The 27955-nt window shown below is 39.2% G+C and overlaps 1 protein-coding gene and 1 long non-coding RNA gene across 2 annotated transcripts in view; one reads left to right on the forward strand and one right to left on the reverse strand.

Annotated features, from left to right (window-relative positions):
- The first annotated feature begins 906 nt into the window (after positions 1 to 906).
- LOC105831031 (head-specific guanylate cyclase) lies at positions 907 to 26382 on the forward strand. Its single transcript, XM_012670860.3, has 11 exons — positions 907 to 2001; positions 13332 to 13411; positions 14054 to 14136; positions 20070 to 20415; positions 21962 to 22331; positions 22559 to 22738; positions 22977 to 23115; positions 23336 to 23502; positions 24081 to 24224; positions 25683 to 25837; positions 25921 to 26382. Exons 1-11 carry the CDS (start codon positions 1762 to 1764, stop codon positions 26114 to 26116), a joined length of 2100 nt encoding a protein of 699 aa, XP_012526314.1. The 5' UTR covers positions 907 to 1761; the 3' UTR covers positions 26117 to 26382.
- LOC118646360 overlaps positions 26117 to 27955 on the reverse strand; it is a 179341-nt gene continuing 177502 nt past the window's right edge. Inside the window, exon 2 of the long non-coding RNA XR_004963921.1 lies at positions 26117 to 27527. This is a non-coding gene — a long non-coding RNA (uncharacterized LOC118646360). The remainder of the gene's footprint in view (positions 27528 to 27955) is intronic.

The raw sequence follows: 27955 nt of genomic DNA on the forward strand, positions 1-27955 counted from the left end.
AATTTTATCTAGATGCACAATAATTATCTATTGCGAACGTATAATAATAATTATGATAATGTCACTGGAACTTTCGCGGTAAACGTTGCCTGACATGAATACATAATATCAACTTAACAGACCATCTCAAGAGATACAAGATAATAGCATCACGGTCTTGATTATGAAAGAAATGAGAATTCTAAAATTCTAAAACAGAGAGCGGATAAGATAATTTAAATATTGCTATAAAGTTAAAAATATACACACATTAAAAAGACAGTAAATAGTTTTATGATAATATACTTTTTACATTTTTATATAATAAGTATATAAATTCTTCTATTTAATTCAATCATCATACTGTCACTAGATTTATCTTATCCAATTTTTTTATTTTAATAATTTTGAAAATTTGCTCTGTTTATGCTCTATTAATTTCATAACAAATATATTTAATATTCAATAAATTTCTGTAGTAAATGAGGATGCACGCTACTCTACATACGAGATTTTCATCTGTCAGCTACAACAGCTTTTGCGGTGAAATTACATAAATTAATAATAAATAACGAGATGCATGTTAAATTTCTGTAAAATTTTATGGAAACATGCGAAAAAGCCAGCAGGTAGCTGCGAGGCAGTTCAACCAGGTAAGGTAGGCAAACAGGCAGCGGAGCAGGCAGGCAAGGCAAGCAGGTAGGTTTTCTCTCTTCTCTGCGACCTGCGAGCGGCGAGGACAGAAAGCGCGGTAGTTCGAGAGGGAGGCTGGAAAACACGCGCAGGCGTCTCCGCTGCCCTCCATCGTGGCGCCTCCACCCTCCGCGCACCCCCTTACGCCGTCGACTCACCCTCGCTCGGGTGCCTTCCTCGTGCCGCTCTCCTCTCCTCTCCGCCGCCTCGGAGCGTTGCCGTTGCGCCTCGGTCAATCCGCGAGCAGTATGGCGCTACGCGCTCTGGCACGGCAACGTACGTAGCCGTCACGTCGTTCATCCGTCGTGTATCCCTGTACCTGTCCTGACGATCCGTCGCGTCCCTGACAGGGTGAACCCGCGCGCGAATTACAGTTGTCGGTCTCGCGCGACTGGCTCTCACTTTTCACACCCGGAGGGAGCGGAGGATAGGAAGCGAGAGAGAAACCGGATAGCAAAAACGAGTCTGAAAATCGCGCCAGGGTGAAGAGAAAACGATATAAAATGCGATTTCGAGGGAGAGTATTTTAAAAGGCGAGTTAACATGCAACCGCGTGTATCGCATCCGGCCCGACGGCGGCCGTAGACGACGCCGGGGTTAAACGTGCGCCAGTAGCGGCGACGAGACAAGCTTCCCTCGACAACGTGCCTCGGTAAACGATAATCGGACGGATCGAGGATGACGGGCTCCTCGACGATCGCCGACGTCGACATCGATACCAGCAACGCCAACACGGCGACGATCGAAAAGACAGCGACGAAGGCGGCGTTGGCTGCCAATTTTCGGATCGGTCTCACGTGTTCGCGCGCCGCTTAGAAACATCGAATATGACATTAGGGTCGCGAACGTAAAAGAGCACCAGAGAATTCGGTATATAGTTCGGTATATTTCGCTGGGAAGTGCGGTAAGAGGGTAACACACGGACACACGGAGGCTTCGAGCAGCGGCAGCCAGCTGATCGCCGATAAATAGAACCAGACGCCGCGGCATGTCCCTCATTAATTAACACCGCGCGTTCACGTCTCGCGTTGATAATCTGTGGGTGGATCATCCCTTGGACTATACAACAAAGAGCGACGAGCTTGCAAGATGGCATGTCCATTCTCTAGCAGACGCTTCAAACTAAGGGATGATAGCAGCAGGGAAGGGGATCATCGCAGAATTCCGAGGCTAAGGCAGGACGAGCACGGCAAGCCGTCGCTTCAGGGGCAATCATCGGTTCAGATAACGTCGTCGCTTTTAGGAGAAGACGTTGACGACCTTGAGGACACACAGACACTTAACCTGAAGCACCTAAGAGCCGCGGTGACCCTCTTAACGAACCCTTCGGTATTAAATAAACGACGATTTTATTCCTTCAGTTTCCGCTCACCATCGCACACATACAGTCACCTCACTTGGTCTCAGCGCAGCGTGCTTCACCACTGTCTAGCATGCACCTTCCTATCTTGTGGTAACCAAACTTATAAATAGATGTTGCATGCGTCGTTTCTCCTGAGCTTCTGGGTGAAAGTGAAGATCCGGGGAGATCCACGTAAGAAATAGTTTTAACGCGCGGCCGGATCAGCTGGCTCTTATACGGCTTTTCTCTCGATGAGTTCAAAGTCGGATTAGCGCAGGCGGTGACACGCAATTGGTTCAAGCCCGCTCGAGGTTTTATTCCACTTTGTCGTCCACGTATAACGCTCGTCTCTGTTTGCGAATTTCCTTCTTTACTCTTCTCGCCTCTAAAGCCGGTAGTATAACCGCGGATTTCGAGTGCGACCGAGTTCCGTTTTCAAAGACGCGCAACGATCGTGATAAACGAGACGCCGAATTGGGGTCGTTTTGACGAGCAGTAGGTATCTGCGCGTCGGGTGGTCGAATTTATATTTATCACATCGACCTAAATGTCGCATGGATAAATGGAGGCGACATTTGCCTTAATTTAACTGGCTGCGTTCTCTAAAGAACGCGAGATAAATTATACACGCATCAACAACGCTTCACGAAATACTCCGATATTTCCGCCTTGCCTAATAGCCCTGAGAAATTACCTTCGTGCCCGTGCCACGGACGCGCACATTAATAACGACGCGCGTTTTTGCTAATTATTATTTACAATACCGCATCAACTCCCACTCATCCATTCTCTTCTTCTTCTTCTTCTTCTTCTTGTTGTATAGAAACCGCCATCAAAACTTTCCATACGATAAACGCGCGCACGGTTACAGAAATCCACTATGGGAATCGGGACAGTTTTTCATTGAGAACTGGGTCAGAAATATGTAATAAATCCCAACGAAAAGTTTCCTGCCGTTAGAGAAAGCAGAAGTTTCCAAGTCCCTCCTCCGCGCGCACGGAAGCAAACCGCGTTAGCGACTCACGCGAACGGCCAATGTTTTCAAATCTCGCGAAAGGTATAGAGCTTCTCGCTAAAGACTTTTACATTAAACTTGGCACGAAAGTCTCGGTCTTGTCTCTTCCACTAATGTGTACCTCGTCTTTAACGTTTTAACAATACTTTCCGCGCGACTTTAGAACTTACGTGATAAATTACGTAGTAAGCAACTCGCCGACGAGATACGAAACATATTATTGATGTTTATTACCGATGCCGCCTCAGTGGTCTCAACCCAGCCTCGATGGTCATAAATAATAGCTTCTTAGCGCGAAACAAATCGATATTCGTTTATGAACATTTTCTTTACGAAGGGATAAAATTACATTTTTCCGATACGTCTCAAAGAGTGTACACCCGTTGAATCGTTAAATCATACGAGTATTATCGTCGGAGATAATGTCGGCCACTTCTGATTATTGAATTGCGGCAATTTGAGTTTTCCATTGCTATCCAATCACGTTGGATCGATTCCCCTCGTATGATCGTATCTATAGTTGGCAAATGTCATTGGTATTTGAGAGAGTTAATGGCGTTTGATGGTAGATTAAGGAAGACGAGAACACAGCACTTAGGATGATAACAGCCTGCGCAAATCCAAGAGGCGTTAAGTCTATATTATTAGCATTTAATATACGAGTAAAAGAAATGAATAGTTCCTCGCGAGAATAGACACGAGAACGCCAAGTTTATTAACGGAATGAAATCGAACGTGTCCCGAAAGATACTTGTTGACTACATCATATCGTAATTTTGTGCGATAGAAATAGCTCCCTTTCGCGAAAGACAAATTCTCCACTTTATCCAAGAGTCTACTATTGAATAGAGACGCAAAATAATTAGTTACTTTATTTACTTTAAATAGATAAAACCAACAGGGCGAAAGAAAGATAGATAGATATATATATATATATATATATATATATATATATATATAGAGAGAGAGAGAGAGAGAGAGAGAGAGAGAGAGAGAGAGAAAGAAAGGGGGAGAAAGAGAGGGCTAAAATAAACGTAATAAATGTCTCGCTAAGAAATGCCATTTTGTTCTCTTCCTTTCTTCGATTAATATCTCTTATAATAAGTATAATTCAAGAAAATCTTTTGGGGCGCAGAATAAATGAAATTCTGGAAACGTCTCACATTGGGTTAAAGTCGCTCTGAATAAATATTACTGAGACGAAGATTCGAAGGAAGAAATCAAGGGTTTCATTATCGATTGAACTTCTGTGAAAGTTCAAGCGAGACAATGGGCCGTGAAGCGCAAGTTCCATTTAATTCACGTGATGGTATATACATATATAAAGACGTTTCTAATATCGTATTCTAATTGACAAGTGCGTCGGAAAATTTTCAATGGCTGAACTTTCATCTTCAATGCGAGCGAACGCGGCGGCGCGTCTCTCCGTGATTCTAAAAATTCTGAAAATTTCGTCGTTCTGTTAAATTTCTTCTCGTTTGAGTTTGACACGAGTGTAAATTGTAGCCCATTAAACAGCTAGTCGAAAATTATAATCGTAATTTGAGAATCCGATTGCCAATTCGCTAATGCAATATAGTTACGGTCAAAGTTTCAATTTCAACGCTTGCGATTGTGCCACTCTGTTGGCGTTACGAAAATCAATAAGCCGTACAGAATTCGGATTTAAATGAGGCTATTGAAATTTTATGTAATACGGATGTGGCCTGACCAGACGTACGTTTACATAAAAAATTATAACTTTGTCGTGGTAACTTAACGTCCTTTATTCGCGCTATATAACTGTCGTAAATCCTTGGTGTTGTTCGTACCTCGTTGATTTTTTGACAAAAATCCCCGTACTCCGAGGTGACGTAGAGAAACGAGTATTCGGCGCGCAGCTTCGAGCTAAAAGGGTCAAGAGCAATTAGTCTGGGGAGGGTGGAGAAACACGAGATTGCTTTGCAACGTGTACACATAGCCGAATATTCCTTCGTTCGTCGCAAACAGTGGTTGATATGGCAAACAGTTTGCTAAAGCGAATGATGAATAAATGACCACGAAGGGCGAATGCTGCGAATCGCTAACCGTAGTGCACCGGTGGAGAACGCACGGTCAAAACGGGCGAGCAGTGCTGTGAATCCGGAGCAGGGGTCAGGTTCTATTAGTTCAGCAAGAGTCTAGCAGTCTAGCGGCGGACGTCTTTCTGTCACCTTCCGTTTTAATCTTTCGAAATGAAAAGAGAGATCTTTCCAAGGACGCCCCAAGATATTTCTGGCATAATGGATGTCATCATCGCGCTTTTCTTCATCGGAGAACCGATATTTTATATGATAGCTTCTCACCAGCTCGGCACGACGCGAGCATTAAAAAATAAAAAAATCCATATATACCCTATATACGAACCATTATATCGATACGAGAAGAATTAACACAGGGCGTAAAAAAGTAGGTATATCGGATAGGTACGGCGCTGTGCGCGCTTGTACGTGCATACGCATATAGATGGAGAAGGTGATGTAAAATCGGAATTGGATTTCGCGAGCACAATACCCGCGCGCAATACGCAGCGCGGCGGTGGAAAAGGCGGGTTGCAAATTCCAAATGCAATTAATCTAACGAGCGGGGGTATCCAAGGTGCCGTTTCTGCAGTTGTCTTTCGCCGGGAGCTTCCGCGCTAATTATTTTTTCCTTCACGGCGGTAAAGAAGACGAACGAAAATGAGGTGCCGTTCAGGCAAAGGAAGAGAGAGAGAGAGAGACGTAGAGGACGAAGTGCCGCACCCGGAGAACGCGCGAGGTGCAACCGCTATTTCTCACTTGCCCGGGCAATTGAAATTTTTACGTTTGGAATGCCGAGAAAAAGCCTTTGTGCGTCTAAAATAGCTCCTCGTAAACGAACATTAAGTAGATTATCCGGCCTAATCCCGTGAGCGACGGTATTAAACGAGCCATCTCCAACGGCGGCTTCTTAAACGCCGGTCCGTGTCGTGAGAAACGCCCGTTCGCAGTCCGCGGGAGAAACTTCAGTAGCACGTAACTTACTTATCGTGCCTGACCCAATAATGGTGTACCACGATCGTCAGCTCCGGTGTTAGCGGCACTATGATGTATCATGCGGCTTGCGTTAATCGAGAGATCGGGAGTTGATACCCGGGCGTGGATTGAAACGGCGTTTTACCTCACGCGGGAAATTTACTAAAATAATAACGTAATATCGAACGATGCGGACATTAATTACGATTTAATAAACGTCGTATCCCGGGAAATGACGGGCGAAATAGATATATTCGTATTTGATGTGTGCGCGTTGTGTCCCCCGCGTTTTATTAAATTTTAACCCGGATGCCGGATGCGCGGACATTTTTAACACAATATTTCTCTACGTCGGATCATATCGCGCGCAGTCGATGCGTGATATTAATATTTTGAGCTTCCTCTGCTGCTCCCCTCGCCCTTTGCCCCGTTCCCGCGAGTAGTCGCGTTGCATATCCGACGGGCGACACAAATATTGCGTATAAATTCACGGGACTATGAATGTGCAGTTGCTACGATAAGCGACGCGTTACGTCATGGCACTCTAGAACTTTAAGCACAGCCGAAAGTTCATGCCGCGCGTGTTACTACCTGTCGCATATATTGCACCAAGCTGCAATTTAGCGTGCACGTGAAAGAGGATCCGTGAGACAGAGATAAAACGCTGGAAAATTTTAATTACACGTGCAAGCTGGAAGCATTAGCCGGGAATTATCGGGTATTACTTAAATGGAGATTAACGTACAATTTTTCAATCAGTGGCTTAAGCTTCGATCTCCGGCAGATTACGTCGGGATAACGCGGCGCGCAAGTATATCACGGCAATCATCTCGGCGAAGCGGGGGTAATATTATTAATTAACGGAATATAATACAGTTTGATTATGAGAAATTGTCGGATCCTCGAAAACACGTATGACTTAGGCATCAATATAATTTTGCATAATATATTCTTGTATAATATATTTCGCCCCGTCGTGAAATAAATCTAATAATTCATGAAGGCGACGTTTCCCATCTGGTCTGCAGCTCACCAGAACTTAATCGTGTTCGTTGCAATGCAAAATACGCTCTCTTCAGGGGCGATCGATACATCCGTTGCTTCTAACGGCACTTCCAACATCGTCGGGTAATCGTAAGGGTCGTAAATGCAGTTCCGTCGTATACCACGTCACCGTCTGCCACGCTATCGCGATGTTATGGAAATACCGCGATCGATTTGATAGATTTGCATAACACGCGTGTTACCCTCCGTACGTTTTTACGACGGGCCACCCGGTGATAGATGATCCTCACTGCACGCCGCTTCTCGTGTGCGGACAAATGATTCTGAGAGAAGCGCAGTTCTTCCAGGGACTAGCTCGATGCTTTCGGGGCCATTACGACGAGAAATATGCCAGATCGATAAATGGTCGTAGATACCCTCTTCCGTCTCTCTCTCTCTCTCTCTCTCTCTCTCTCTCTCTCTCTCTCTCTCTCTCCTGTCTCTTCCCCCGTTTTTTTCTTCTGAGTAGTCAAGCGGATGCAAGCGGAAACGTGAGGTCGAATAAAAATTTCCGGTGGCGCCTTGAAAATAATGTTACGGAAAGATGTTCGTATAAAAAATTTAACAAGATCTTTTTACTTTCATAAACATCCCCCTTAAGCTTGAACTAAGGCTTAACTGAATCTCTCTGTCCCCTTTCTAGCTCCGTCTCTGACGAATGCCTATCTAAAGTAAATGCTCGTATTTTTCCTCACTAAAAAGTGCGAACGTAGACATTATTGTAAGTCGGATAAATCTGAGGTAATTTATATGCTGGATTCGTATTTACCTTTATCGGAACATAAATACTGAAACTACGCTAGGGAGAGATTCCACTTTCAAATCGACATTGCAATGTGCGCTTCATCCTGAAAATCCCAATGGGAAAACAGTATATCTATCACGTCATTTTTATAGAATTTTAGTAGCACTTCTGTTTGTTTGCATTTCGCAGAACGGTAACAGTTTTTCAAAGTTTTAATGTTGATACATTAATAATAATAGATACAATGTTAACACGTATAAATGATTGTTTGAAAACTTCAAAAGAAAAAGATTTCTCTTTTTGCACACTCCATTCATAAAGGCCGCATTCATTAGTACAACAGAGCTTCTTTATACTTGATATCTTTTGTGTTTATCTTTCTGTGATTATTCTTGCATTAGGGAATGTTTCATTAAACTCAAAAGTTCACTATATAAATCGCATCTGTGTTTCAGCCCGATGCAACGCGCAAATATTAAAAATAGTCAGATATTACGGCTTTATGGCTCTGGAGAGTTGCATATGATATTCAGCATGACGCGAGAAAAACACGCGCCAAGAAGCAACAGAGAAATGCCGTAATCTTGTAATATATTTCCCAAAGTTTGGCCAGAAGTCAGATTAGATAGACGAACTAGCGAAATAATGCTCGGCAAGAGTACGGCGTCGTGTCTCTGGCGAGCGTAAAGATACAGTACCTCGTAAAGAACTATAACAAAGAATCCCAACTTTTGTTTACTGCCTCTGTATCGAGAGATATGTTCTTCTGATGCAATAGGAATTTCTTCCCAGTCGCAAATTGTTTGGCGTATTACGGAGAATAAAATTTTGATCCCCATTTCGCAAATTGTGTTTCTGCATCGTCCGCAGCATCTTCTTCAACTCTCAAATGCTTCGGTTCAGCGATTCAAAAAGTTTTCGTCTTGATGAAAACGGCAGCTAAAAATATCGCGCACATCGGTCGAGTTGAAAAAGAACGAGCTTCATAAGACTACGCGGTCGTTTCCGTAAAACAAAAAGACATTCGGTGTATCTTGGTTAACCACGTGGCACGCTCATTTCCACGAAACTGTCGGCTTCTTCATTAAAGAAACGCTAGTTAAGTTCTACGTCGTAAACGCGAACATGAGTTTTTAATCCCTTTTCTTGTCATTTTCTATTTTCTCGTAGCATCCCTTTGCGCTTTGTAGTGCAAACTCGAGTGCTTTACGAGAAGCTGAGGGGCTCCTCACAACAAGAGACTATCTTTTGCAGAGGAAAATGTTTAATGATATAACAAATATAACCAAGTATCTTGCGACAGTGTTTATTTGGAGAACAGAAAAGAAAGGGGGAATAATATACCCTAACGAGAAATATAACTGCGTTAACATTTCTTTAATTAATTAGGATTATTGTTGTCACACCGGCTAGTACTAAGATGTAACATTAGAATCGCAATTATTTCTGGATAATAATACGCAAATGAGCCTGACTAACGGTAGGGTACAACTGGGTTACTCGAGCAATCTGCAGTTGCACGAACATCCAGTACGCCGCCAAAAGTAATTAAACTATGCCATTCAACAGACGGCTCGTACCTATTACATGGTTTAACGTTTCGCAGATTACTGTGGGACACAATATGTTGGATTGTTTCGCCCGGTTGGCATACTCTACTTTTAATCCGCGCAATCCCGCCGCGTAAATACGCAAGGACGAGTGGAAATTGCAAAAACACGTTGCATTTGCATCGGTTGCATTTCCGAGGTTGTATCCTCGTGACTAATCATTGTCAGCGCGAATGACATGTCGGACGGAGAACAAGCTTTATGGTGACGGACGACCGGTTCGACACGGGGCTCCATTTCACTCCGATAAATTGGATGGATGTGACAGAAACTTCGTTACTTAGTTAAATTGACGGAAATCAGGTTTTCCTCCTACTTGCGAAATTGTATCGATACGCATCGTGTGACGAAAACGCAGCTGTGTATGCCTCCATCGGAACGTCCACGATACAAATTTGTGAATTTTTTGCGCGCAAAGTTGCTTAAAGTTCTGGGATTTCTGTGCGCGAGAAATTTTTAACTCGAAAAGTATTAGTCCGAAGTTTGAAAATGGTTTGCGTGGGCATTTGCTGCGACGGAATATTTGTAAATGATCGTAATTTATATGCTTTGTCAAAAATGAAAAAGTGCATAAAACGTAATTTTTACATCCTCACCAAATATGATGAATATCGCTATTTATAACGCGTTCCCCGGCGGCGAGAACATTTAGGCAAACATTTGTGAGAAATAAATTGCACATTAATTCGAGCGCGTGAGCTTTGTATTGTTACATCGCGCGCGGTTACATATACACTTTTACGTATCGCTCCACTGCTGCGTCAGTAATTTGCTTTTCATCATTTATTTCCTTTCTCTTTCAGGCGACGAAGCTTTATGAATATTCTCAGCGTGCGAAAGTGCACCGATAAAATAGAAATATTGGCCGTACTATAGCGTTGCCGGGGCAGACGTCGCGCGCGAATCCCGTTGCAGCCATCGCGTTGTGAAGTACTTGAAATGCGAAAATAAAAAGATCTCCACGTATTAAGTCACTTAAGTACCTCTCGCGGTGCACTTACTTTGATTTCTCGAAGCCGGCGTGGAATAATGGATGGCCGACTTTCCATGCTATAAAAATATTAGCTGACGGCACCCCGCAATGATATCGGTAATTCTCTCGCCTAAGCACTTTACACAATTACAAGATAATTATTCAGACGCGGCGCTGAAGCTCTTTTTTTAACTTCTTTTCTTTCTGCGATAACATTCATATTGTAACAAAGTGTGTGTGAAATTACGTTACAATAAAATTATTCTACACGAGAAAATAGGCGCATAAAATGTCAATCACTTTCAGTTATAATACTCAAAGTAATTAATGCAATCAGGTCTGAAAAATAAGAAAATGCCAAAAATTATTTTGCAAATTTCTCAGTTTTTAACAATAAATCCGCGCAATACTTTGTGCGACTGCATAAACTGACAAACGTGTCATTTTGCATGGCTGTCCTCTTACAAGTAGTTTGAATGACCTTCCTCTGCCATTCTAGAACGACCTCCTATCGATTTTGGCGCCAATCGGAATGTGACCACCGGGGCGTTGGTTGAATAACATTTTGCATTGCCAAATTTCTATCGTATTATTCCCCTTTGTCTCGTGTAAAAAATATATTCGCTTTTATAGTTTCCGTAAGTACATTTGGGCGAAGAAACATTTTTATTATTTTGCACTCCTCAGCATGTTCTCGTATAAATAGGTCAATCGATTTATAATTAAATTAAAATGTCCATTACATATTCTTTCGCTTTGCCTTTTGATATATTAATCACACGGGGTAATAACCCATAAATTTTCACATTTTCTATTAAAAGCGCAACTGTCTCTGTGGAAAGTTAGAAAGTAATTTAGCTATTTTTACGCGAGGTACTAATTAAGCCGCTTTTCCCATTTTCCTTCTTTTTGTGTACATAATTTTATTATAGCAGTTCGTTTGCATTATATTGTCATTAGACGAGTTGAAAATTAAGATCCAGTGAATTCAATGCGACTGAAAACAATGCGCCTGAAATCGACGGCGGCGACGTCATACTACACGGTTCGCTGTATGTTAACACAGAATCTAAAACATAATTATCCTAATCTTCTGTTCTTTGTGAGACAGCACATTTAATTCGCATTATAATTCTCATGACGTATACACACAACAAGAAATATTAATGCGCAAAGAAGATTAGCTTGTTATATCCTGATTTTCCGCAGGATCATCCCTGATCTAATTCCCAACATAAACTATAATCAATTATTAATGCTGGTACATAATTCATGTCCCCCTAAACTAACATTCAGGATTTAACTAATTGCATGCTTTAATAGATTGTATTAAAACTTTTGACGTTATAATAATCTTGGGTTATAAGTAATTTGCATTAATAATGTCACTCCGTGCAGTTTGAACATTTCATACTGTTGCGTATATTTCGCATATTTCGCGAATTATTCAATACATATGGTGCACCAAACAAAATTGTCGTGTAAAATTGATTTTACGACGTGTAAGTTATTGATTACTCTAGACGCCATTTCTCGTGATGTGTCAATACAAATGGATATCATCTGTCAATGTTAGTGGATAATGCCATTTGTCAGATATCATTCTGACAAATTGTTATGTATCAAATGAATTCCATTGAAACGGAATATCTAAATCAAAGAGACCTTCTTTTCTTCCTTCCCTGCCAACATCAAGTTCGCAGCATCATTTGTACAGAGAGATACGTTGATATGTAAATTTCTTTGAGTGTGTCGACAAAAATGTTTAGCAATTTATCAATCTCCGTTACTGATATTTTCTAAATAAATTTTGTTAAGTCACCCAAAGATGGTAGTGCTTATAATTATATTGAGATAAAAAGCTTATAATTCAAAGAATTATTATTGCGATTTATTATGCATTATATAATAAAGTATCACGTATTGTGAAGTATTAAAACTTTTAGTGCTCAATGTTCAACGTAACTTTGTTAAATGCGGAAACAGCCGTAGAGGTTGTGGCCTTATGATCCTCCTATTTTGCACAGTTCTCAGGCATAATAGTTAGAATACATATAGTTAGAGCCATTAATTGCCATTTAACATGATATTAATCGTAACTTAGTGTGAATCCGTGCGAGAGCTAAGTTAGAGGATAATTCTGCCTCTAACAACGTTATGCAATGAAGGTCACATGGCTGAAGTAATGTCCCATATGAGTGCCTCAAGCGCTATTCTCTTAAGAAGAATTGCCCATACACGAGCGTTCCAAATGGTGCCATATTTCTCGTTGTAAAATGCAGACTGTAATTTATGGCAAAAATCTAGGCACTGCATAATATCGGATTATTGCTACACGATTGCCGAATCACACGTATTCGTGCATATAGTTAAATCAGGAACTTGTATAATTTAGTCTCGCCACGTTAATACATGGCCTGCGTGCACGTGAGTATCAATCTTTCAAATGCGTTTAAAAAAAATTTCACATACGTCCTCTACCGACAACATTTTTCGAAACGTTAAAAGCTCGAAACTACTATTGACAGCGCTACATTATATATGTGCACGAATGAATTTTTTGCAGCATGTTTCCACGCGTTATATATTTTTAAATGTAATATGCTTATAGTATATGTAGCTCTTTAATTAATTTGTAACAAATGAGATAGCTTAATATTAGCTCTTATCGCACTCTTTTAAATAAAATCTTGTATATTATTTTCATAATTTGTCAAAAGCTACTACGTATATTACCGATCTATAATATCTACATTACACATATGTCAATTATTTCAAATATTTTAATAATTTTTGTTAAATTTAATTAAATATATTGACACAAAACGACTGTGCAAAGAGAAACAATTTATACAACAGTTAACTCTGTTGTAAGTTCTTTTGTAATTATTTTTGAAATCCTAATTTCTATTGTAGAACGAGGTGGTGGCTGTGGCGCTAGAAGCTCTGTTAAATAAACATGAAGTACCTCTTCCAACGTCGACAACATCGTCTTTGTAAGTATATTCATTAAAAACGTTTTCTGTTGTAAGCGTTATGTAGATACGTATTATACTGTGGAAAAAGTAAATTGAATGGAACATTGTTATGAAACAATTTTTAATATTGTAAATTAACTTTTTTATTGTTAGTCATTTAATTTATTAAATTCTACAATTTTGTAGCTATACTAAAAAACAGAGCTATGCTTCTGTTATATTTTTAATTGTATAAAGCATAAATATGACATATCTTTTCAAAGATTATATTTAATATAACATCAAAGATATATTAAACATATTAAAAATTAACTCCCACATAATAACTAAAATGATTTAATTTAGTAAAGATTTGCAATATAGAAATAAATGTAATAAAGATTACATCGTCTATATTTTTTAATAATATTTAGATTAGATTAGATTAGATTAAATTTAATTAACCAAGTGTGTGTGTGTGTGTGTATGTCTATACTAATATGTAATTAAAATGTTTCTATTTAACATGTTTATTAATACAAATTTGTATAAAAATTCTGCATTTATAGAAAACATCCAAATCATATTTTTATTAGTAAGACATGTAAAATGACATTCATTATACTGATTTTTAAATATATTTGCGACATTTAATAATGATTTTTTTTCTTAATCTTTCAGAGAAAAACTTGTCAGTAATGTTGAAGAGGAGGAAAACTATAATTTACTGGAAGATATTTATGAGACACTAAATTACGACTGTGGTAAGATAATATAATTTTTATAATTAAATTGCAATAGAAATAGATACCTTATTATACAGATTCGTTATTCAAACAGAAAGATAATATTTAACGGCATAATGTTGAATAAATTTCCCTTATGGTAAACTATTATTTATTACTTCGTAACATAATTAGTAGTTTTACGAACAAACGACTTGCCGCCGTAGGGCATCGTTCGCACTTATTAAAGCAATTTGACCATTTATGTTTGTTCGCGCTCGCTTGCTTAGTTTAGATCCTTTAAACATTGAGGCGATTATCTTAAATCTATCACAATCAAATTATAAGAATTTACCGTGTCAATAAGCTTCTTGAAAAAAATATTCAGAACATTAATTTCTGAGATTAGATTTAACAAATTTGTAAAAATTGGAAAACATTCTACAAAAGACGATGCAATTGAAAGATATTTTACTCAAAGTAGGCGAGAGTGGTTAAATGTTTGCATGGTTGCATCGTAAAAGAACTGTCATGTGTGAGAAAAATTATGAAATTTTATAGAGTTTTTATTTAGAATAGTTCCGTGCAATATATTAACCGCTTTTTTAATTATTCCATTCAAACAAGTGGAAGCTAATTTGGAATTATTTTCTGCCAGCGCCAAACGTTACTTTTGTGCGAATTGTTATCTTTTTGCATTTTTTGCAATTATATCTTAAGCACCATTGTCCGCTTTGGTTTTGCGGCGCAGCTGATAACGCGAGAATCCGTTAATACAGGGTTGACCGAGTTTTTAATTGAATGAATACAGAAAATCTAGCGCGAAAAACGCAATCGATATTTATGGCATTTCAAATGAAATATCCAGCAACCAAGACGGTAACAATGCAATCTGTCAATTAACCAATTGATAAGGTGGTTTTTTTTTCTCTACCCACGCGCTTTTATTCCTGTCCAAAGAATTAACGGATTTCTTTCCACTGGGAAAAAAAAAAAGAAAACAAATTCAGCGTAACAAGAATTAATAAAGTTATCTAGGAACGATCAAATTCAATGCAAAAATTGCAAAATGTCTGAAATAACTTTAAAAAGTTGAAATTTTTAATAAACTTTCAATAGCATTTAAAATATGAAGACCGTAAACGTTGCTGTCGTTACAAATAAAGCTCGGGACGAGGCAGTCGTCCTTCTTCACATTCAAATTATTCCAGCTTTACAAAATGTGTCCGTCCCGGATCCTTGGTTACGCGTTCTACTTTCCCTAGCAACTGCATAGCGACGCGCAATCTGGCATCGTATGATGATATTTTAATTTTGTCTTGTGTTTTAATTCTGTCTGTTACATGCATTTTTGATTTCAGTTTGTTATGCAGACACGAGGATAATGTTTATGTAAAAAAGACTAAAACGCTAATAGTTCTTTTTTAAGTAACACCAATCTCTTTTGAATATACAGACGTTAAATGTACATACAAACATTACAAAAATAAAGAAATAATCATCTAAATTATGATTACTTTCACAAATGAGACGTGTTATATCGGACAAAAAGTTTTCGATATCCCACTTTTTCACTCGTTTAATAAAAAAAAAAGTTGAGTGGAAAAGAGTTTTTGCTCGATCGCACAAATAGCTTCATGAACTCGAGTATCAGAATTCCGATATTTGCTATCACAGATTAGAAGCTATTAGGTGCTGAAATACCTTTATCGATATTTCAATCACACGATTCGATACGATTTTAACGAGGACGCTGTCGTAAAGTAGATAGTCTCTACACAAATACGTGACTATACGTGAACGTTTCCTGGCGTTAACGAAGGAACCTCCGGATAGGTAATACGTACTCCGAAAGATTAATGAACTAGATGAGCCCGGTCTCGGAAAATCATGCCCGCGATATCATACCGATCCGCCGTTGTACGGCGGATCCTATCTTATGCACGCAAACAGAGCGCGCCTTATCGATTCAGACCTTATACACGCAACGACAGAGCGAAATGCCTTCTCTTTGCCCGTCAAGATTCGAGAAATGTGTCAGACCCGTCCGAATTTGCCTTCGTGTCTCTTCACATTCCCGTAAGAATAATCTTATATTACGAATAGACCACCCCGTAGACTGGCGAACTCCGCCGAGTCTTTACACGAGAAATGAAACGAGAGACGCGCGAGAGACTCGGTTGAATATTTCATCGATTGTATATAGAAAAGCCGCGGCAAAAGAAATACGTAAAATTATTCCGCCTTATAACCTGCCCCCTCGATTTCCAGGTCGTAAAAGCTTGTTATATGAGTCTTAGTATCGACTTCAAAAAATAATAGCATTATGTTACGTTATACTGTTTCCGTTATTGTACGTTGTATTATAATACAATTGTATGACTCTCACATTTCTATTCCGCGAAATGAATTAAGTTCTAGCATTTTCTCATCTTTACAAGCTGCATTAAAGATTTTACGATCTTACACCCTGCAGTTTACGCTTTTTATTTTGTAAATCAAGTATACACCAGATAATAGTTGAAAATCTTTATATCATTAATCATACGTTATTAATTTCGTAAACAGGATATCCCTCTGTACTTTTAATAAAGTACAAACATGCTTATTAGAGGTAATTAGTTTTATATAATGTGCACGTGCGACTACCAGACGGTGTCTATGGAAACTTTGCAAACTACGCTACGAGTTTATTTGCGATCAATTTAGAATGTTGAAACGACGGCGAGCGCGTAGTGTACGCATACGCGGAACCAGTATATTTCTATGCTAATTGAAACAAGCAAGCCGTACTCTTTGGGAAGAAGTAAGGTTGTTAAAGTCTCTTCAGAAAGTTGTTACAGCTGTCACTTGAAATACTCGTCTGTTGCTGGCAATCGTAACCAGAGAAATAACAGACTTTTCAAATGTCTTCGTAAAGATTTTATGTACATAGAGCTCTTTTATCTTAATGCAAATGTATCAAAGATAGAAAAGACTGGGTATGCAAAATATATAAAAATGTGTAAGCGTATGGAAGCTTGAAAGGTTAATATCTTCTCTGAATATTACTATGCACTCGCGAACAATGATTTTCTGCTTTTGATATGCATTAATGAATTAATGTTTTATCAATGTGTGCTGTGCTAAATACGCTCTTTTTCATTTGCAAAACGTATATGCATCAGGAGTAAAAGTTTTCACTCTGAATTATCGTGGGTAATTTGAGAAATTTCGATCGCTCAACAACATTTCACGTATGCAAAAGAGTCAACGCTATAAACTGGCCGCGTACACTTGAAATTCGTAAACGGACGGTCATAGATCTCGATTATCCGAGAGGGCTCAAGGGTTAATGCTGTTTGACAGCGTCGTTGTTGTCAGATGGTTTTCCACGATCCTTCATCTTCGAGCGCATATTAACCCAATTTACGTTCGGCCGTTCGAGTACTGTAGTTACAGTGGAGTACGCTTGAGAAACGTCCCATTAATCATCGCGGACAATCGATATGCGCATGCAATGTATTTCGGATCTGACTTCCTCATCGGGACTTATGAATGGACGACTACCCCAGAGTCGCGCGTCCGCTTTGCCGAAGACAACGGTCGCGTCGTCGTCGTTCGGGTAATACCGCCCTTTGTGACTAATAGTCTGGTACGTGAAACGCATCGCGGAGGGAATTTAGCGCTCGTAACTTAGAATTACGGTGCCCTAACGCAATAAAACCCTCGGCGCGCAATGTTACGTAACCACATTAGAGAATGCTGCATCACGCTGCGCGAGCGTACCGTGAGCGATTATGTGAAACGCCTGTTTACCCGCCATAAAACATGTAACGCGCCGTGGTGGTTTCCTGTTAAATATATCGCCAACTTATCTCTTGCGTCAAGACGTTCCTTTGACGACGGGTAGCAGCATATATGTATTCTCGGTCGAAGTGATCTCCGTATCCAAGCATGTAATCCTGGGGAAAAAAAGGACAAGGGTAGCTGGCGCAGAGAGCGGTACTTTCAAGTTCAAACAAAATCGCCCTGTGGTCTTGCTCTCTCTCTCTCTCTCTCTCTCTCTCTCTCTCTCCCTCTCTATCTATCTCTCTCTCTCTTTTTTCCTAGGCGTACATCGCAAAGGCGTACACCGTAAAGAAATTGCCATCCCGGTGGAATCTCTTTTCCCCCGCGTTAACAATTACGCCGACCCTTGAATATCGAAGTTCACTGATAAAAGCGCTGGCCGCGTATTTTAATGCAATTAATGCGATTCAGTACATTGCACACGCGAGCATAAACAAGAATAACTCGGGAAATATTTAATAACAGCGTGTGATTAATAAACGGGATTGCGATAATGAATTAACAATTTCCTCTATTTACAATTTCACAATATTCGCGTCCATTAGAAAATCACCCGGCCATTATAATTCTCCCCGTGCCTGCACAGTCTATTAGCGGAAATGTGAACGATGCGCGTGTAAACCGGCGCTTATCGCCCGCTGACAAATACGCACTTGCCGTTTATCAAACCGGCGTGGAAAACATGTATTTTTGCTTATAAGGAGCTCGCGCAGCGAGACAAATCGTCAGCATAAGCCACGCATTACTTCCTCCCTCGTGACCCAGAGAACCCTCTTTCATCCTTCCGCCTGGTGCAGGGCGATCACTTCGCATTTCGTATACACGACAGGAAGTGGTTGTTGCTGTGGTTACCGGGGCATAGAAGATACTTCTCTCGTATACCAAACGTAATGCAATCTCCAGAGGAACTCGCAAGACTCCGCTGTCACCAAAGATATACAGGACATTAGGCCATTTGCAAGATTGACTTACGAGGAGTAGGTCTCTTATACGGGGCGAGCTATACGAACGCGCCCGACGACACGTCTCGCCGTCCCGATGTCGAACAGTAAAATCGTTTACCACCGCGGAATTTATGATATCACGAAAAATATAAAAGGACGCATTCGACGCGCGCATTCATACGGGCGCATAACGCAGACAGACCGCCGCTTATTTCATATCGCGTATCGCCGTGACCCAGAAAATTTCCAACCGAAAATTTCTTTGTCCCCGCGCTTCCGGGTTAATCGCAGCGTAAATATACACATAAATCACAGATAACATTTCCATTTCCGAACAACTTATTATCCTATATCGTTGATCGCGGACAAACATTTGCAATATTTCATCGCGTGATTTATCGTATTTATCGGCCAACAACGCACGCGATTACCGCAAAGCTTTGAGAATATTATTAGGTCGGCGCTCGCGCATATTCGCCAAAAGCCAGTCGATTAAAAAAAGAAATACCCATGAATATGACAAAACCTTCATCGATTCGCCGCGATCCAACCGCATGATATGGCAGAACGCCATGGGATGCCATACGATAAATCCAAATAATTAGGTGGGATCATCTTCACATTACATCGCACGATGCCATATAACCGCTATTATAATTATCGTGTTTTCGTAACGACATTTGATGCGAAATAATATAGGATCGTTAAACCAGCCCTTGCTCACCGCATCTATTTCCGGATTTGCAAGGGACCCGAACATGCCAGGTTTAATGTGAACTGAAACACGCCGTGTATTATCGATCCCGCGAGATTCGCTCGCAATTCTCAAACGCGCCGATTTTAGTACTCGACGTCACGTTAAACATTCATAGACATTTTCAATAAAAGTTTAAATCCTATAATTCCGCAAAACGGAAGAAAAACTCTAAAAAAACTCTAAAAAGAGTACTCGTTGTTAGACGCTATCTCAAGATAGATATAAAGCACTTTTTAAGAAGTAGAACATTTGCAAAAAAAAAATCTACTTTTTTGCAAGAGTTTTACATTATATACTTTAAGACGGTGTGTTATACTCTATTGTTTATAAAACTCAGTTCTCCAAATGTATTGCCGCAATGGGAGAAATAAGCGGTTCCTGAGTGACTCGACGACTCGGAATTCCCTCAAGGCGAACTCATGTTTGCGGAACTTTTGCAGACGTCGACGTGAACGCGTTTTTCGATCATCTCGGGCAGGAGCTGATCGCATGGGCTTGCGTGGGTCTCTTAGAGCGGGCCTTTCGTTGCCTTGGGAACGATCTGACCGCTTTCCTGACCACACTCGACGGCGTAAACGACGTTGTCCAGCATCAGTCGGGATCGGATACCGAGGCGGAGTTTGTGTGTATCGCCACACCGGAAGCGCTGGAGCTACACTTCACCACCGACCACCCTTCTATCGCCTATCTTCTGGTGGGCAGTCTGAAGGGCATAGCCAGGCAGTTCTATAACGACAAAGCCGACGTGTATATATTGCCGGATCCCTACAATACCAAGTTTTTTAGGTAAATCTCTTTACAACGTCTCTTATCCCGATTTTTTTTATCACGGCCGGCTTGCTCTTTTTTTTTTACGCCGTTGTATGCCGCTTCGCTTTTGTCGAGAATACCCATCGGTCCTAACCGGTCTTATCCGCGTAGATTTTAATTTCCGTTTCTTTCCATTCCGATTTTGAAAAGCGGTAGGCATAAAAGACGCTATCAGAGTGTAAAGGCGAAGGAAATTTTCTAGGCCATCTCTGCGTTTAGTGAAGAATACAAAAATTGTTATCAAACGTCACGCGCGAACGAGTTTTCCGCGACAACGAATACAGAGGTCTGCGTTACCTCACTTTAAAGCGACACAATTCTGATTCGACGACTACTCGTACCTAAAACGATAAAAAGGAGAAAAAGAAAAGGGAAAAAGAGAGACGGAGAAAGAGAAAGAGAGAAAGGAACGAAAAATATGAAATCAAAACGACACAAGCTCTGGAAATATGATTTGGAAAAACACGGCGAGAATTGGTGGCACAACATCAATTGCGCAACGTGATTAGAGCCTTTTCAGTATTCGTCGAAATTTTTCAATTCAGTATGATTAGATTCCTGTATAAACGAATATAAATGGTGACTGCAGCAATAGACATGTAAAATTTCAGGGTTGTCACCGATCAACGTGTGTATGAATACGCTCTATGAAATGATAAACTCCAATAAGCTCCGTGTACGAATGACTCTGCGACATCGCAAATATTATTCCTTACACAAATAATTTATTTGCATTTATTTGTATATCATTCATTATTTACGCAAATAATTCATGTGTTTACATAGAGTTTCCATTTTGTTTCAACCATGCAACGTGCTCGTTCACATTATATGCGGTCGCATACTAAACGCGGTGGGCCGAAAAATCCAAAGAAAGAAAGTTACGGATTTATTTTATCGAATGTCATTATATCGTCCGTATGCTTTTGCATGATGTATTTAATGTTTGCCGACCGAATCGCGTGTACCGAAATAATGTCACGTGAGTAGAATGTAATTCGTGCAGATAGGCAAAGGCAGCGCACGTGAGAGTACAAACCTTTCGTTTGAACAAATATTGATTCTCGTCGGTGGCAAATATTTGATGATAGGTGCGGTACTATCGAGTCTCACGTTAATTCTGAAAGGATGAGATCGACGCGCGAGCATGTAAATGACGTGCGAAACATTTGTCGCCGCACATCGCTTACGTTTCCGAGTTTAATTAAATGTTTCATTCAGGTCCGGTTAGATTTATCTGCGCGACGTCGGAATCAGAATGGCGGCAATTGCCGCTGGTCATTCTGTATTATCATAAAAAATGTTGACCCTCCCATCACTCACGTTCGCACGTACAGGTAGAAGTTAAGCTCAATCCTGATTTTTATACGCGACGCGCTTCGCGATTTCGCCGGAACGGCATTTTTTGCCCCTCGATGTACGCGGAGAAAAAGCGCGACCGACATGCTACCTTATTGAATATTTTTTTCTACATGGCGGAGAAAGGACGGCACCTGCACAAGCGCTTCCTTGAATATTGCAGATACCGGATTACTCCTGAGCGTTACAGCGAACAGCCGGCCGTAGATGACGACTGCGACGTGGTGTCATCCACTTTCCGTCCACTCTCCTCCGAAGCAACGGACCTTCGAATGGGGGTAGCGAGCTTTTGCAAGGCGTTCCCGTGGCACTTCGTCGTCGACCGTCAGCTGGAGCTCGTTCAGCTCGGCGTCGGTTTCATGAAGATTTTTGGACACCATTTGAACCGGCTCGGCAGGGAGATATCGACATATTTCGTCTTCACACGACCCCACGGCGTCACTCTGACCTTTCACGAGATCCTAAAGCGCGCGAATACACCGTTTATCCTGACCCTCCAGAGACCGCATGACGTCGATAAATATCCCGCGGAGGTATGTTCATAGCATGCTAGTTCGCTAACGCAGGATGATTAACTTACTCTCGAACTCGGAATACTACAAACATGTTAAACACAAACATGTAAATAAAAGCAACCTGAGAAAATCATTCGATTTCACTCCTGCGGTAGTGGCGGCTTCTATTATTAATAATGTTCTAACATGCGCGTGTAAGAAAATTAATTTATTAAGAGAACTGACTCTGTGCCCTTGTTACGCAGGGTCTAGAAATGAAGGGTCAGATGGTACACTGTCCAGAATCGGACTCGATTTTATTCGTGAGCTCACCGTTCTTGAACGGTTTGGAGGGCTTAACGGGTCGAGGACTCTTCATTTCTGATATCCCTCTTCACGACGCTACAAGGGACGTTATACTAGTTGGCGAGCAGGCAAGAGCACAGGTGAGTAAGTTCGTGGCTGATTCTATGTGGTACCGCGAATCCGGCACCCGTGTTATTTAATGTAAAAGCTTGAGTCGCTTATAGATTGTGTCATCAATGGTTGTTATTATTCCATTGCGGTAGAATAATATACTTACAACAATTCATTGCGTTTAATATAATTAAAACAACGGATCAATATTCTGTACTATCGTAGCCTGGTATCAGCACAAAGTACAATGGAGTAATTTTCTTTCAGGATGGCTTAAGAAGACGTATGGACAAATTGAAAAGTTCTATAGAAGAAGCTAACTTGGCGGTCGATGCGGAAAGAGAAAAAAATGTCAGCCTTTTACATCTTATATTTCCGCCAGATATTGCGAAACGCCTGTGGCTGGGTAAATTACAATAATCTAAAGTATAATAATGTGATATACAGATTAAAAGAATTTAAACATTAATTGTAAAAAATTAGAGCTATAATATAGCTTAGAGCTATATTATTAAATTATCAAAAAGTTACAGTTACATGTAAATATGATTTCATTAGGCAGTTTGAATATATGTTATGCTTTATAAGAAAGAAATCATTGATTAATTCTTAATATTTGAATTTAGGAGAGACAATCGAGGCAAAAACGTATCCAGAAGTCACGATGTTGTTTAGCGATATAGTAGGATTTACATCTATCTGCGCTACAACAACGCCAATGATGGTCATCAATATGCTTCAAAATCTATACGAGCAATTTGATCTTTACTGTGGTCAGTTGGATGTGTATAAGGTATGTTACATAAAATAGAATTTTTACTTTTATGTATAAATAAATATTATATAAATTAATATATATTTTATATAATTGTTAATTTATTAAATTATCAATTATTATTTACTGAATTAATCAAGTAAAGTTGTATATTCTTCACTTTTTAAAGCTTTTAATTGGTAAGAATCAAAAGATAAATTACCATTTAAATATTCCTCAATACATTAAAAAAATAATTATTAGTTTATTATATAAAAAAGATATTGTTTTAACAATGTATTTATTTTTTAGTTAGTATCTACAAATACCGATCGTTATAAATTACCTCTCGTTCGCGCTACTAAAATGTATGATGCTGCCATCTGTGAGACACAGAAAGAACTAGATTTAGCTCACAAATGATTATCTTCATCGGCCTTTTTTGTTTTTCAACAATAGCAAATAATATAATGCCGATGAAAACATATTGTTTTGCGAGCATTTAATTTATCGAGAAATTCTAATTACGTCAAACAAGATTTATAAAAGTAGTTTTTATATATAAGTATAAATGGAAAACTGCATTGATTTTATTTGTCTTTTCTCTATGAACACAGGTAGAGACAATCGGCGATGCCTACTGCGTTGCATGCGGCCTTCATCGAAATACCAATACACATGCGCAACAAATTGCTTGGATGGGCCTAAAGATGATACAAACGTGCTCTCATCACCTGACTCACGAAGGCAAGCCAATAAAGGTATTACATCGATGATTGCACGACTGCAGATAAGATCGTGATTACATGCAATGCAATTTTCAGCACAATGTCGGCAGTAATAGCATAGTAAACATTACAGTTGCTGTTTATTGCGATTTTATGCAATTTGGAATATTACAATCAGCATTTCTACTTCCATTACACTGAGCGAGAAAAGCACATCACGATAAGAGTACAATTGTTAACAATGGCATAGAAATATTCTATTAAATGCTATACAGTGCGTTTTAATAACATACCTATACAGCAAAATATATTTGAGATATAATACCGTTTCTACCAACGTAGATTAACTTTAATCTCGGCTTAACTTGTTATTTTCAAAAACTAGAAAAAGATAAACAGTAAATTAAACCAAGATTAAAGTTAATCTACGTTAGTAGAAATAGGCCATAATCGGGTATCTTTGTGCTTACAATAATCAATGTTAATATATATATCTTATTGTCAGATATTCATAGAATTCTGCAGGACATCATTACTTGATATTTCATATTGTCTGTAAAAGAACTTCTCTGGAACATTTGCATATAATTGATCGGTATTACAGTTAAACTTTCTATGTTATTTAAGTTTGCGTCATGTTTATTTTAAAATATATTTTATAAGTAATAAGATAATTTATAAAACATATCTCAAGATAAACTTTATACTATTTTAAATATAAGATTTAAAGATAAAGATAAACATAAAAATCAACGAACATAAATATCACATTTAAAATAAAATTATTACGGTATTTTAGTATCTTGAAAATATCTCGGAAACATTCTTAAGATATCTTGACAATGCAATAAATATTCTGACATATAGATATCTTCAAAATATTTCTGTGATATATTTTGCTGTGTGGAATATGTGCAAACAATCTAAAGTCTTGTAAATATGTGTTTTTCGCGTATACACAAATGATATTTCCTTGCAATGTTAGTAACATTACAAGTAACATTTTTTTTAAACATTCACCAATTTCTTCTAAATATAATTTTTTATTTTAAGACTGACTTTTCTTTATCTTTTGTACTTAAAAATAATGATCAATCAACACAATCTCTCAACTTTCAACTCTCATATCTCAACTTTGTCTCTTTTTCACGGAAGACACTATATATCACCCAAAGTTTTTCAATTGAGGGGTATTTCTGATTATTACATATCCATTCGAGCAGTCCGTTGTTTATTATTCTCGCCTTGAATGCTATTAAAACTTTTCCCATTTAAAGTATATTTCTTAACTACGGCAACAAGCGGCCGGTTTGAAAATGTGAGAAAATGCGCGAACCACATTCACGATTGCATTAATATTTAAAGCAAGTTGCATTTCTTTTTTTCATTGGTATTTCCGAGTTGTCATAAAACTTTTTTTACACTCGCTATTATGCGGTGTATAGAACTGTTATCGACTCACTAGATTGTCCGGCTTTACTGTCCTATCAGATGCGCATCGGCATTCACACCGGAATGGTGTTGGCGGGCGTCGTGGGCAAGAAGATGCCAAGATACTGTCTCTTCGGACACAATGTCACGTTGGCGAATAGATTTGAATCCACGAGCGAGCCACTTCGTGTCAACGTCAGTCCAACTACCTATCTGTACGTCTTTTGACATGGATAATCTTATCTCGCATGCATGCGTATATTCACGTCATTCACAACGTTTCAAATGTATTTTACAGGTGCTTAATACAAAAATCGGGATTCATATTGGAACCGCGGACCAAGGACAATCTACCCAAGGGAATGCCAGCCAATGTATCGGGCACGTGTTACTTTCTGAATGGGTATCAGCATAGCGACATCAGCGCGAGTGAGCCTCTCGATGTGCATATTCAGGCAGCAATTACGGAACTCGGAATCAGTAGCAATATGTAGATACTTTCTGGTACTGGGACGTTTACCGTTGATCAGTGTGTTTAACTTTAACGATGTTACCGTCAATAATAGCGACGGCACACCCGATACTATCAGACCGATCGATGTATATGAGCTCTCAAAGCTGGCACTAAAGGTACATTAAAAGCATGGCGCTAATTGTGTACGAACACATTGAAAGAGATCTTGTGCGGATTTATACGCAGAGTCTTAGATTGTAATCATTATATACCTATTAAATATAAGAAGCAAGTATAAAAACTCTACTATGGACTCTATGCTTGTGTGTTATTTGAAAAACCCTATCAACCAGACGTATATCCATTAAATTTTTTTATGATATACATATATTATTTTATTTATTACGAGGAGAGAGAAGATGTCATCATTTTTACATCTAACATAGTTATAAAGAAAAATATACCAGTCTACCAAAAGATTCTATAAGACAGTTCTGCTTTATGCGCATCCGGTTCAAATCAATAACAGACTGTCGATACTCTCTTTTTGTATTATGAAAACTGTTTTCAAGTTGTTTCTTCACAAAACAGAGATTTCACATTCTTCTTCCGCACAGCTGTTACATTTATTACGTTTCACTTTTTACCCTTAATAAGTGTTTATTTTCCGATAAGACTTGGCTCAGATTGGCATTTTATGGCGCGGTTTTATTTTTGTACATAAAGGCGCGTATGTTCGTTTCTATGAAGAACGAGATAAGACGAAACGAATGTTTCGCGACTTTATTTTTTCCTTTCGGATGGTAGATAAAATCAATATTGCCTGTATTCAGCCCCTCTAACGAGAAATAATGCGAAATTCTTTGCAGCACAGCGCATTACGCTGTCTTATTAATGACTGATGTGCAATTTTTCGTGTAAGAAAGCAGCGAAATTTACGAGGCGAGATTTACGGAACTGCTAATATTTCAACTTTCTGCGGAAGCATTTTCCAAGGAAACTTCCGGCCGTTGTACGAAGTAGCGGCTTTTAAGATAATAACGCCGGTTTGTGGATCACGGTAATAACTAATTGTGCCGTTCTCGCGGCAAGAACGCAGCGGCAGTCCGCTTATTGAAAAGCGCGGCCTGTTTCCGCTTTAACGTAACCGTGCGCGCATCATTTTACCCGGGGGGTACAAAAGGGAGGTGGCGTGTATTGTAAAACTGAAAGCTAGGAGGTGGTTTTACAAAGCCACTGTCACTAACGGCTCCTTCGTTTACTCACGTACGTTTACGTATATGTGTACGTACCTGTGTCCATGTCGCGTGCACCCCCTCACCAGCAATCTGTTCGTGTATCCTTAATGTTTCTTATAGTGGCATTTATGCAGGAGCGAAGAAATTAAACATCGTCCCTTCCGGCTATGCCATGTAATCAAACGCTCGGCATTGAGTAATCGGTAAAGAATCCTGAAATGGAATTGTGAAACGGTATTAATATTACAAAAAAGATGAAAAAGAAAAATCGGGACAGCTAATAAAATAAAGCAAATGAGTAACACTAAAGTTAAATCTCAATGATGAGCATTATTGTAAAACAAAGATTTCCGCAAAGTTTCTAAAGAGTTACAAATAAATAACTACGGACAATGAGTTTGATTTTAATTAAAAAATTGAATAAGTAAGAAAAATTTATCAAAATTCCAAATAAATAAATAAAACAGAAAAAACCATAATGCATAACTATAAGAAAAATATTGGACTGTATATGGAAAGCAATATTATAAATAGATGTAATAAGATTTAATTCCATTTCAAACTCGAGTTTTAAGATATTTAATGATTCCATACTTAAGATGATAAATTTATTTAAAATATAAAAAATATATATATATTAT

Source organism: Monomorium pharaonis, chromosome 1 (genome assembly GCF_013373865.1).
Source record: "Monomorium pharaonis isolate MP-MQ-018 chromosome 1, ASM1337386v2, whole genome shotgun sequence".
Lineage (NCBI taxonomy): Eukaryota > Metazoa > Arthropoda > Insecta > Hymenoptera > Formicidae > Monomorium > Monomorium pharaonis.